The following is a 12,186-nucleotide window of genomic DNA, read 5'->3' as shown; positions in this document are numbered from 1 at the left end:
AAATTAATTCAGTTCATATTTAAATTCATTTCAGTTCCCATGAAATCAACACTTTCTGAAAGACTACAAGAACCAAAACACAGTCATCCTTTGAAATTTGAACTTCTCCGAATTATGCTAGGCAGTTCAGTCAAATAATGTGTACAGAAATGCATATACTTGGGGAAAGCATCTGTAAGAATACACATATTTGTGACCTAGTTTGGGAGTGTAGGTCCACAGCAGAAAACAGACTGAACAAATTCCTTCCCAATGCCTGGTCAGAGGCACAGGAGACATATCAAGAAGTAAACTGGTAGTCAGGGCAAAAGAGCGGGTGAGGGCTGAAGGACAAAACAGGTAATGGGGTTGGGGAGCAAGACAAATGTCAGGACTGAAGAGCAAGGCAGGACTGGAGGACAAGCTAGGAGACAGCAGGACCAAAGAATGACCAAGAACGAAAGAAAGAACAGATCAGAGCTCAGGCTCAAACAGGGCTCAAATTGAACAGCAAAGTTACAGCTGAGCCAAAAAGGGTGTTTGAAGGCTTCTGTAGCTCTTTGCAAGTCTTACAGATCAGCTAATCAGTGGTGCCTGCAAACAGCTGATGATCAGGATTTCAAAGTGGAGCACATGGAGCTCCACAAGCGTTGATGATCAGCCGACTGGTGGTGCTGCAGAGGCTGGTGCACAGTGCACGGGGTGAAAATGGGTCACGCAACATCACTGTGCTTTCAAGTGATTGGCAGGTGGTTGGCTCTTTCCATCTGCCTAACATGGCCCATGGGAGGTGGGGGAGATAAAGATCTGGCTAGCTGACCAGATCCAGTTTCCCACCCCTGCTCTGGGGGAGGGGATGTCTCAAAAGACTGGGACTGACCATCTTTCAGAATTAATAATGTAATGTGTATCTTTTTGGGCTGGAATTTGTGACAAATCACTATTCCACTTTCCTGTCTTTTAGTTTTTCATTGCCTATTTCAAATAATCTTTAAAAAATATATATTTTCAGGATCAGACAGTGCAAACAAACAAACAAACAAACAAACAAACAAACAGATTCAGAATTGAAATACTCATATTATCTTTTACAGCCAGTAGATCCTTTCCTCGCATGCATCTGCAAAGCTAAGGAACTACCCTTTAGTATAGGATAAACATTTGGGTCTCTGCTCCTCCCACTAAAATGAGAAACTGTTCATTCTTGGGTTGGAGTTTCAGTTAAAATGTCCTGGTTTTGATTAGAAAGAGAAGTTCTTTTTGGAGTGCGAGTACTGATTTAATAGAAAATGAATATTTGTGAAGTGGAATATATACATGTGAAAGGGGACAATCTCTTTGTGCACAAACGAAAGGTCATTCTGTGTCCCTCTCCGGAATGGCAAATGGTTCCTACCCTCCCATTCATTATGCCCTTTCAGAATCATTTTCTGTGCCAGAGAGAAGGTTCCCAGAAGTTTTCCTTCCATGAGCTCTTTATTCAGCATTTTACCCACTGAAATTCACATGAGGCTACCCCTACATTTCAGTTTTATGATTTTTGTTTTCTTACAACCTCAGCCTTGTTCCGCCTTATAATTCATGTTTCAAACTGTGACGATCTCTCTGCACAAGCTAATTCATACTCCTTTGGGGTTGCTGTTTTCAAGCACTCTGTTTTAGACAAGAGCTGGCCTCTGATTTATCTGTGAAATAAGATAATGGCTGCTTAATGATTCTCTGCTTGGTGGTGTTCCCTTGGAAACATGAAGTCTCAAGCCTTTCAGAACCTTTTGAGAGCGATTTTTGTCATAGTTGGCAGCTGGCCCTTCTTTTCCTTACACTTGAGAAAGCTCGCTCCCAAGTCCTCCTCTTACTGGTCCCACAAGACTCTTATGGAAAAGGTGTGTGCGTTCGTTAGAGCATTTCTGTCCTCTGAAAGAAGCAGATAGAGAGATGTGGAATATTTAAAGCTACACATTATGTGGCAGTATTTGGTTTGCAATGCTGATCCGTGAACACTGATGGAAACCCATGCAAAGAGAGAAGGTGAGCCATAGGGATCCACACATTTCACAACAATCCTATGGCACTATGTGAATGAAAATAAGAACTTTTGCATGTAGAAGGCCCTGAGTTCATTCTCCAGCTTTTGCACCTTTTTTTTTTTTTTTAAAAAAAAGGATTAGACACCAGGTGATTGAAATACTTCAGCCAAAGATTCTACACAGCTGCTGCTGGCTGCCGGTCAATGTAGATCAGAGCTTCCCAAATTGTGGTTCATGGACCAACAGTGGTTTATGAGCTTCATTCAGGTGGTCTACAACAACTGAAAAATTGGTCCTTAAAAATTCCACAGCATCAAACACAGGGCATTACAGTTGCTACAATGGGCACAAAAGTCAGCAATTTTCAAGTGGTCCATGTTTGGGAACTATTGGAGTAGACAAAAATGTTTCGAAACTATTGGAGTAGAGAGCTTGAAGATTGACAGGGCTGAGCCCTGGAACCTATCTCCTTGTAACTGTGCAAAGGAAGCTGACATTTTTCACTCTTTAAACAACCGCTGCCAGTCTCTAGTCACTTTGGCAGAATCTTAAATGCCATCTTGTTTGAATGAATGGCACAATAGGTTAAAGATACAGGGCTTAATGGTTTAGTAGCTCACTAGGAACCAATTATGTTTCATCTATCTCCATTTCTTTATTCAGTGTCTGTTTTTGTTAATTGTGCAAAACCAAAACAAAACACCCAACCTAGAATGTAGCGGTGGAAGAGACCTTGAACATCTTGCCAGTGTGGCATAGTAATTAAGAGTGTTGGATTAGGACCTGGGAGACCAGGGTTCAAGTCCTCACCTAGCCATGAAACTCACTGGGTGACCTGTTAAGAGTAAGTGAGAAAGAGCCATTCGTTTCCAGAAACAGTGAGTAGATTTTTGAAGATTCTTGAAGCATAGAGGTGCACGTTTGTTTACTCTACAGCACTTATAAATAGCTGTGAAGCACTTATCTGCGGACCTGTGCAATTCCTGCAGGGGAGAGACTGCTGAGCAATGTGTAGGCAGCATGTAGGCCTGAAGTGTGCCTTACTATCTGTGTGGTAGTAAAGTTGTAAATAGTCTTCTACCGACAAGACTGTCAATGCCTTTCGAGTAAACAATGCTTGGCTGAGCTTTACTGCTTCCGTGAGGGTTTAATTGCCATCGGCTGTGCACAACTCGATCCTTTCAACGCGAAGCTGTGCAATCGTCACTCTGCTATGCAAGAGAGCTAGCATACACGCAAGGAAGTGTTGCTGGACCAGCTTCAAGACTTGCGGTTGGAGATTGTAAAACTTCTTCATGACCTTGGGCCAGTAACAGTCCCTCAGCCTAATCTACCTCACAGGGTTGTTGTGAGGATAAAACGGGGAGGAAGAGAGCCATGTACATCACATTAGGCTCCTTGGAAGAAAGGTGGGGTACAAATGCAATGCAATGCAATAATTAAGACAAAACCATCTATTCCAAATGTCATGCTTAATACAGGATCTGCATTGCAAGATACCACTATGCATCCTTGACAGATAACCATTCAGCCTCTGCTTAAATATCTCCTGCGAAGGAGAGCCCACCACTCCTGAGCCATCCTGTTCCACTCTTGAACACCTATTACCATCAGGAAGTTTCTCCTAAACTGAAATATGCTCTCTTGCAATTTTCACCATTGGTTTTAGTGGAGCAATCGAGACAAGTCTGCTCCATTTTCTGCTTGCTGCATGATCTCCATAAGAACTGAAACTGTGCTCCCAAGACGATGCAGTGCATTTGTAACGTTCCTACATTTCTGATTGATGGCAACCAGCTTTGTCAGTACCGACCCATTTGGGAGAAGGCAATTTCCTAACAGACAATCACCCCAATAGGTAAAGATGGCAGGACCTTATGGACAGCCACATGTATATAGCCTCCTCTTGCATGTAATGATATCAGGATGGGACTAGCACGCATTGTTTAGAACCATGTTGCTTTTTAAAAATGCCACTGCAATAATTAATTCATTTTCCTTTGGCTCCAACTTTTAAGGAACGATTTGAGCAATTCATTGGTTAAGAAGTCCCCTATGGTGCAGAGCAGATAACCCCTATTTACTAATTTACTTTGATTTATAGAACACTTAATCCCTCAAACTCTGGGGAGACATGTTCAATGACCTATTTAAATCCAATCCTTAATTCATTTACCCTCATAATAGCTTTGTGAGGAAGGTCACATATGGAGAAGGGGGCTGAGTAATAGCTGTACTACAGGATTAATCCCAGGGGTTGCTCTCCTTGTCAGCCTGTCTGCATCCAGGTAACGGGCTGCAGATTGGCATAGCAGAAAAGCAGACTCATTGAGGAACTGGCTGAGAGGAAGTCCCATCTGGAGGAAACAATCAGCTCTTGCATTTTCTGTAGTTTATTTATTAGTTCAAATGAAGTATTCTTACTTGCTTGACTCCTAAGAAAGTGATTCAGCAATAACTTGCCCAAAGCCACCCAGTGACTGACCTGGGATTTGAATCCAGGTCTGTGGACACATTGCATTTTCTTCTAGAATAAACGGAGATTGGGGTTTTTTCCCCCTACAAAGTCCATAGACAATCAATATCTAATGCTCCCCCCCCCACTTATTTTATTTGCCCCTGAAAAATTCTCCTTCAGAATCCGGTTTCATTCTGAAAAGAAAAGCTCACTGAAGATTGATTCTACATTACCTCAGGGTGTGTCTGTTTGAAAACCAATGAAAACCGATGCAGACAGTCCCAGGAATGGGAAGGGCCTATGAGGAAGGCTGAGGCAGCTGCCTTGGAATGCCAAGACGTGGCATCCCTGTGGACACCCTGCCTGCCCCTGGCAGAGAAGTGATGGCGGCAGCAGCCAGAACCTGCTGCTGCCGCCGCTTCATGAGCACTTCCATGCAACCTAGCTTTGGGAGCTGAGGCAGCAGGGACACCTTCCCATTCTGTATACTGAGGCTAATTGCAGGGAAATCTTAGTTCAGCACTACGGATAGGTCAACATCCACCACCACGCTGAGGGCAGCAGGCTAAGTTAGGGACTGGAGGTAATACTGTGCAGCACGCACAACTCTGTTGTCCAACACCTCTGTATTGCTCCCCTCCAGCATCTGCCACTTGAGGCAGCTGCTTCACTTTGCCAAATGATAGGGCCAGCCCTGCTCTCCTTGAATGTAGTCAGCCTAACCCTACCTCACAAGGGTGTTGTGAGGATAAAATGTGGGGGGGGGGGGGGACGGGACCATGTACGTCACATGTAGCTGCTTGGAGTAAGAGTGGGATATAAATGCAGGCTTTTTGTACTTGGAAACAGGTAGCGGAGATGTTCAAGTGGTATATTTCTGCCTAGATTTTAATGAGGTTTTAGCGTCTGCATTTTACAGCGGCTGTTCTTTGCCTGAGCTAAGGGCTAAAGTGAGGAGGAGTGAAATGAAGAGTTAAATACCCATTGATTGAGGTAACTCTTGGCAAACAAAACAAAGGGGGGGGGGAGAGCAGAGAAGGACAGGATGTAAATGACCATGTACTTTCCCTTTGAGTCTCATTGGCTACCAGCTCCTTTGGATGAGCTCACAAATGGTCCTTCGTATTATACATTTAGCAAACACAATGGTTATCGTTCTGAGCATGCCCAGTAGAAATGCTCCGGGGCCAGCAAACTGTGAACAAACCTGTTTGCACTGTACAGCCAGCGCAGATAAGCCCTAATTGTTATGCAACTCCTTAGCATAAGCTCCTGGCATGCCTCATATGATTCTCTTGTACTAAGTCTGTCCAAAATAGCAACAAGAAAGCATGTAACTAAAGACACAGCAGGGGTGTAGGAATTCACACAGGCCTTGGATATTCTAAAGGTTCAACAGCTCCTTATTCCTTTTTCCAAAAATGCTAAGCATAATGTATTTTCTCCGGAGCTTCTTCAAGGTAAGAAGTTTTAAAACTTTTTCTAAGATTGTTTCAAGGTAAAAGAAAACTTGATTTCCAAGGGGACTGGAACGAAGCACACTGTGTGTGAGAGCTCAATTCATTATTAGATACGATTCTGGAAACTGGTTATCTGCTGCATGAGTTAACCGATGGATAGATATACTTATATTTATACCACATCTGGTTTTTATGGCAAATAAAACTTTATGTGATTTTGTTTAAAATTAAACTTTGTTCCTCCAGAGAGTGAAGACGGAGAATAGCTGGCAGAACATTTAATCAGGCTGAGTGATTCATTGTGCTAGTGATTCATTCCACTGCAATTCATTACTTTTGTGCTTACTTGAGACTTCTCCCTTGTATTTTAAGCAAGTGCAAGTAAACTTCAGAACAAAAGTGTGTCTGTCTGTGTGGACCCCAGGGTTGTGCATTATTATAAAATAGCTTTGGAGATACAAGGAATTCAGTATTGAGGTTATACTTCATGTCTGAATTTTATCAAGAGTGTGACCTTTTTCCTGCTCTTCCTTCGCATTCTGATTCTCCAGGGGGGTAATCAAGCATTTTGTCTTTATGCCTGAGAGTGAACTGGTGCAAGTCAAGTAGATCCTCTTTTACGGTAGATGGCAAGAACCATGGCTTGTGGAGAAAGTGATATTTAATCACAAGCTCCAAGCTGACATCGTTGACATGCCTTGTAGCCTGATCCTACGGTGCAAGTCCCTCCAGGTTCCATGGAATTTACCTTCCAATTAGTGTGCAGCCTTCGTTCTCCGTGACAAATTCCATTCATTTACAGATAAATCCGCAAACGGTATTTCACCTGCTTTGAAAAATTAAAAAAGCGCCACGCAGAGTGCAGAGTGTACAATTTCAGCTGTAGCGTGAAACTGTAACTAATATAGGATACTGTTCAAATTTGCTGAAAATGGATTTCTGCCAGGTTAAACAGGGAATTTAGCCACGGTGCCAAGCATCCAAGTAGCCAGACAAAGGTTACAGTAGAGTGGAGGAATTTCTGCTATTGTACCTTTGCTCTCCTATCTCCCTTTACAATCCCTTGTATTTACAGAACAGAAAGGCACAACAATAGTTCAGACAAGTCTTCAAGGGTGTGAAGCACTGATATTTTGCAAGTGCACAACCACAGCACTGGCAAATGCACCCTCTGGGAAGCTGGTTCAGAGCTTGTTCTGTTGATTGGAGTGCACAGATATGCCCTTGGGCTGATAGCAAATAATATGGTTGCATTTGGACAATTCTACACATTCTTGAAGGCACACTTGGATTTCTTACTCTGAATGAGAACCATAAGCACCCCTGGCTTTTTGAAAGGGGTATTTACATGTTACAGTTTTTGTATTCACAGGACTATCTTACCTGCACATCCAAGATAACATGTGAAATGTGAAAGGTAGCACATGAAGTGTACTTTTCAGAAAGAGCAAGAACAAAAAAGAAGTTTTTAACTAGGACAGCTTGTCGTGAAACAAACCTTCATATGAAAGGGTGGGGGTGCAGACTATAAAGTATACTTGGTGCAAATGTTCAAAACAGTTGGGACTGATGCAATTCCAGGAGAACCTGGCTGTCTGCAGTTTGCATTTCCTACAATGGCTGCTTCACTGGATGTGTGTTAAAATTAGTCAGTTTTTCAGCAGGTTCCACAAACAGGGTTGCCACTTTCCCCCCTGAAAGCTTGCTGACTCTGAGTCAGTGAGAGCAGAAGAACAGGCAGATGTTCACCAAGGGCAGCTTTTCTGATCATGCAAGGGAAAGGCAGCATCTGTTAATATTCATGTCGCTGCAAAAGGCATGAGCTTCCTTGTCCACTAACAAGTGGAAAACTGATCCACAAACCATATAACGTGCAATATCTACATTAAAAGCAGCGCTATTAATTTCATGAGACCGAGGCCCTTAAAAGATCCAGTATGGCAGTTTGAGTGGTTTGTGTGCCTGAGCTTGTGGTATCACCACTCCCTTTCACAAAATGGGAAACAGTTTGTGCCTGTGGTGTATATATCCCAGCACAAAGTGCAGTCCAGTTAATCACTCGTTTTATATTTGTAGTGTGATATCCCAGCCAAAAGAGAGGTGAGTTGTTTTATCATTTCAAGAAAATTATTTCCACACTATGGTTAGAGGGAAAAGGCTTCCCTGAAAATATTTTGTCCTTTCACTTCCTCCCTCATGTATAGCAGAAATAACCAAGAATCCATCCTTTTAAAAAACAGCCAAACCTTGGACTAATACTTTTCGTTTGTTTATAGCAACAAAACTTTTATAGCAACAAAAATTTTGTAAGCAGTAATGTCATCTCATGGCTCTCCCTTAAGATTGGACAATTATTATTTTTATAAGCAAAGAAACATGATTTGTGTAATTCGGTGAAACAGATCAACACAGTCTAATTCCCAATGCATAACTGTTCCATGTGCTCTTCACATGGATCCTTCTTTTAGAGAACGGTATACTCCTCTGCCTCAGTTCGTTGTTTAGGGAAGTTTTTAATGTTTGATATTTTAGCGTGTTTTTAATATTCTGTTGGAAACCCAGCCAGAGTGGCTGGGAAAACCCAGCCAGATGGGCAGGGTATAAATGTTGTTGTTGTTGTTTAGTCGTGTCCGACTCTTCATGACCCTATGGACCAGAGCATGCCAGGCACTCCTGTCTTCCACTGCCTCCCGCAGTTTGGTCAGACTCATGTTTGTAGCTTCGAGAACACTGTCCAACCATCTTGTCCTCTGTCGTCCCCTTCTCCTTGTGCCCTCCATCTTTCCCAGCATCAGGGTCTTTTCCAGGGAGTCTTCTCTTCTCATGAGGTGGCCAAAGTATTGGAGCCTCAGCTTCAGGATCTGTCCTTTCAGTGAGCACTCAGGGCTGATTTCCTTAAGAATGGATGCGTTTGATCTTCTTGCAGTCCATGGGACTCTCAAGAGTCTCCTCCAGCACCATAATTCAAAAACATCAATTCTTTGGCGATCAGCCTTCTTTATGGTCCAGCTCTCACTTCCATACATCACTACTGGGAAAACCATGGCTTTAACTACACGGACCTTTGTTGGCAAGGTGATATCTCTGCTTTTTAAGATGCTGCCTAGGTTTGCCATCGCCTTTCTCCCAAGGAGCAGGCGTCTTTTAATTTCGTGACTGCTGTCACCATCTGCAGTGATCATGGAGCCCAAGAAAGTAAAATCTCTCACTGCCTCCATTTCTTCCCCTTCTATTTGCCAGGAGGTGATGGGCCCAGTGGCCATGATCTTCGTTTTTTTGATGTTGAGGGGTATAAATAATAAATTATAATTACTATTATTGCTACACTGGAGTGACAGCTGCCATAGCATAGCAGGTAGTGTTGGGAGCAGATGCCACATTTCTGACATTCAGTTCACAGAATCATTATCACTGGAAGGTCCATCAGGCATTTAGTAAAGTTATCATACTGAATGGCAAGACCATCCACCCAACATGCCCCCATAGGTCAGGTAATGCTATCCTTGGCCACAACATGTCTGAAAACACCAAGATCCTGAAAGTACAGATCAAACATAACACAAACAGGGAGTGGGTGCACTGTAGAAAAGTGTCTGTGGAGCAAACAGCTGTATGCAAGAGAAACAGGACACAGCTAGGAGAGACCACGGACTTCTTACACATGGATGTACACAGATGCCTCTAGTCAATCTGACCTGGGAAAACTGTCTTCCCAAGTTCAAAGTTCGTGATCGGCCAGAGCTAATGCAGCGGCAAAACCCACCCACTGAGATTTACAGAGGTTTATTGGGGAAAGGGGAGGTGGGATTCCAGCACCTCTCCCTGCTGTGAGCCAGACAGCTGATGGGGGTTTGATAGAGTCAAAGAACATTGAATGGTACTCTTGTAATATTTGTTGTGGGGATAGGATCTCTGGTAACTGCATTCTGTGACTGAAGTTTACCTTCTCTCCAACAGTGACATGCATGTTTTCTTGTTATTCCTGCAACATATTTTTATGCTTTCAAATGATAGTATGTTATTGGAAGGGGTGGCATTGATATATGAATAGACTTTAAGAAATGTCTTTCCCTCCTCAAGTTAGCCTTTTGAAATGTCACTACGACTAATCTGTTAGGACCAGTTACCATAATAATATCGCTCAATACACCCATGTAAACCAGAATAGGTTCATTCCACGATGGGAGGGGGAATATATTAGGGTTGGCTAGTTTTAAATCAGTTTAAAATAAAAGCTACAGTTCTGTTCTGTCTTCATTGTATACAAGTTACTTTTGCTGCATAATTTGCCCATCGTTCTCTCTCCATTGGGTAAAATGGGAACTTAAAAGCCCTCTAGCTTTAAAACTGCCAAGCCCATTTTAAACAAACTAACAAAAGAAAAAACAATGAATATTTACATTTTTGAAATAATTTCAGTCACCAAAATGACAAGTTTAAGATTATTTTCTTAACTGGCAAAAAATAAAATAAGAAATGATCAGGGACAGACACTCCCATTCCTCTAATTTTTCCATCAGATTTCTTTGAAATCCAGAGAGCTTGTACAACTCACCAAATAAATCCTCCACACTAAATTTTAAATTGATGGAACAAATCATGTTACTTTTATAAAGGGCAGAACTTCCATGCTTTGTAAAGTTCCACTTGCTCATTTGGAGAAAAAGATTGTCCTAAGCATATATACCTCCAAGTAAGTCTAATTAAAATAGAATAAAAATCTGAATAAACATGATTAGGAGGGTGGTGCTTGTAAAACATTTTGTTAATGTTAGAGATCCAACTGGAGTCAAAAGCAGGACAGTGAGTAACTTTTTTGTTAGTGTTTTAATAATGCAGAGATTGTTTCAAGTAAGTCATACTCAGCATAGACCTACTGAAATTAATGAACATGACTGAGTTAAATCTATTTATTTCAATGGGTCTACTCTGAGTAAAAGTCAGTTGAATACCACCCACCCTAGGTTTTTAACTTTGGAGTCCTTAAATCCCATTCTCCAGTTTATGTTGAGTATAGATATGAGTAATCAGGAGTTAATGTTCTTTAATGGCTAGAGATGTTTTCCTGATAGTCTTGAATGTCTCTCAAGCCTTTGGAAGGTGACACTCTCCAACCAGAGGAGAGACAGATAATGTTTTTTGGTCCAAGGCCTTTGCACTGTCCACTGCAACCCCTCTGGAAGCCACATGCCAGCAATGGATGTGGCCCTAAGTGAGTGTGGCCAGGCCACACCCTTACACTCTCTCCCATCCATGCAGGCGCACACACAGGCAGAGGAGAGATATGTATTAGCAGATTACCCCTATTTAAACCTATGTCCTGTATTCTGAAACATGCCAGGGCTGGAGTGTCTGCAAGTACAGAAAGAAAACTTCTTAATGTAACACAGGAAGGCTTTCAACGGCATGATGACTGAATAATTAAGTACGTAAGTGATCTCTGGGAGATTTTAAAAGACATCTAGACGGGGAAAATAATAATAGCAAAAGGGGATGAAATAGGTGGAAGTAAGGACATGCATTCTCTGCTCGGCCCCCCGCTCTGGTATGCATAACTCCTTGCAAGAGACACACGAAGTAGCCAAACCTATTGGAGGCTCCAACTAATACTGCAGTGCTTTTCCTCCTCTAGGTCAGTGCCATTTTTAATTACTACCCTGGTGTATGCTGAGACATCAACAACATGAGCAGTACTGAGGAGCATATCAGAGCAGCCCGGAAACAGGAAGCAGTGCTCAGGTCTGCTCCCTTTTTTTCCAGGTGCATCAGAGCAGATGGGACTGCTCCTTCCTCATACCTGAGCACTCTGATCTGCCCCTAAGCACTGCTTACCATCACTGATGCTGGCAACACACTGGTTTGGGAGCTGGTGGGCCTTTTACAAAGGTCTGGTGGGTTGGATCAGGCCTCTTCAGACCACTCCTGAGGAGCAGAGAAGCAGTTTGAAGCCGTCCTGAACACTGACTGGCAGGGCCGCCCCAGGTTGCTCTGCCCCTAGAGGAAAAACAGAAAATGCTCCTTCTCCTCTGGGTGTGCAGCAGAGGGGGTGGTGGCCTACAAGTGCAGAAGGAAGAGGGCAGCGTGCTCCTCAGAGGCCGGCCTTGCCACCTCTCTCAGGTGCCTGGAGCCTGCCACCTTGCCTCATGAACAGCCTACTGACTGGGTTCAGGGAGCTGGAGAGGGAAGGAAAATGCAACCAGGACACTGGAGAATGATGTGGGTAGATCCCTGCCATACAAACATAGGAAGTTGCCTTAGACCA

At 42.9% G+C, this 12,186-nt stretch overlaps 2 protein-coding genes across 12 annotated transcripts in view; one reads left to right on the top strand and one right to left on the bottom strand.

Annotated features, from left to right (window-relative positions):
• ARHGEF4 (Rho guanine nucleotide exchange factor 4) overlaps positions 1–12,186 on the top strand; it is a 159,320-nt gene that overhangs the window by 11,125 nt on the left and 136,009 nt on the right. For 2 of the 4 annotated variants that reach the window (XM_083615188.1, XM_083615187.1), the window contains exon 1: positions 5,716–5,924. The exons of the other annotated variants lie outside the window; for them this stretch is intronic. In XM_083615188.1, the coding sequence (XP_083471314.1) occupies positions 5,886–5,924 (39 nt within the window). In that variant the 5' untranslated portion in view covers positions 5,716–5,885. Of the gene's footprint in view, positions 1–5,715; positions 5,925–12,186 lie in introns of those variants that run through there. 4 annotated transcript variants of the gene reach the window in all.
• GPR148 (G protein-coupled receptor 148) overlaps positions 1–12,186 on the bottom strand; it is a 96,496-nt gene that overhangs the window by 63,395 nt on the left and 20,915 nt on the right. Inside the window, exon 3 of one of the 8 annotated variants that reach the window (XR_014548579.1) lies at positions 1,262–1,893. The exons of the other annotated variants lie outside the window; for them this stretch is intronic. The gene's annotated coding sequence lies outside the window, so the exon portion shown is untranslated. Of the gene's footprint in view, positions 1–1,261; positions 1,894–12,186 lie in introns of those variants that run through there. 8 annotated transcript variants of the gene reach the window in all.

The sequence above is a fragment of the Podarcis filfolensis genome (genome assembly GCF_964270895.1).
Source record: "Podarcis filfolensis genome assembly, chromosome: 5".
Taxonomy (NCBI): Eukaryota; Metazoa; Chordata; class Lepidosauria; order Squamata; family Lacertidae; genus Podarcis; species Podarcis filfolensis.
The sequence above is the reverse complement of the archived record's forward strand: the minus strand, read 5'-3'. Positions and strand labels throughout refer to the sequence as shown.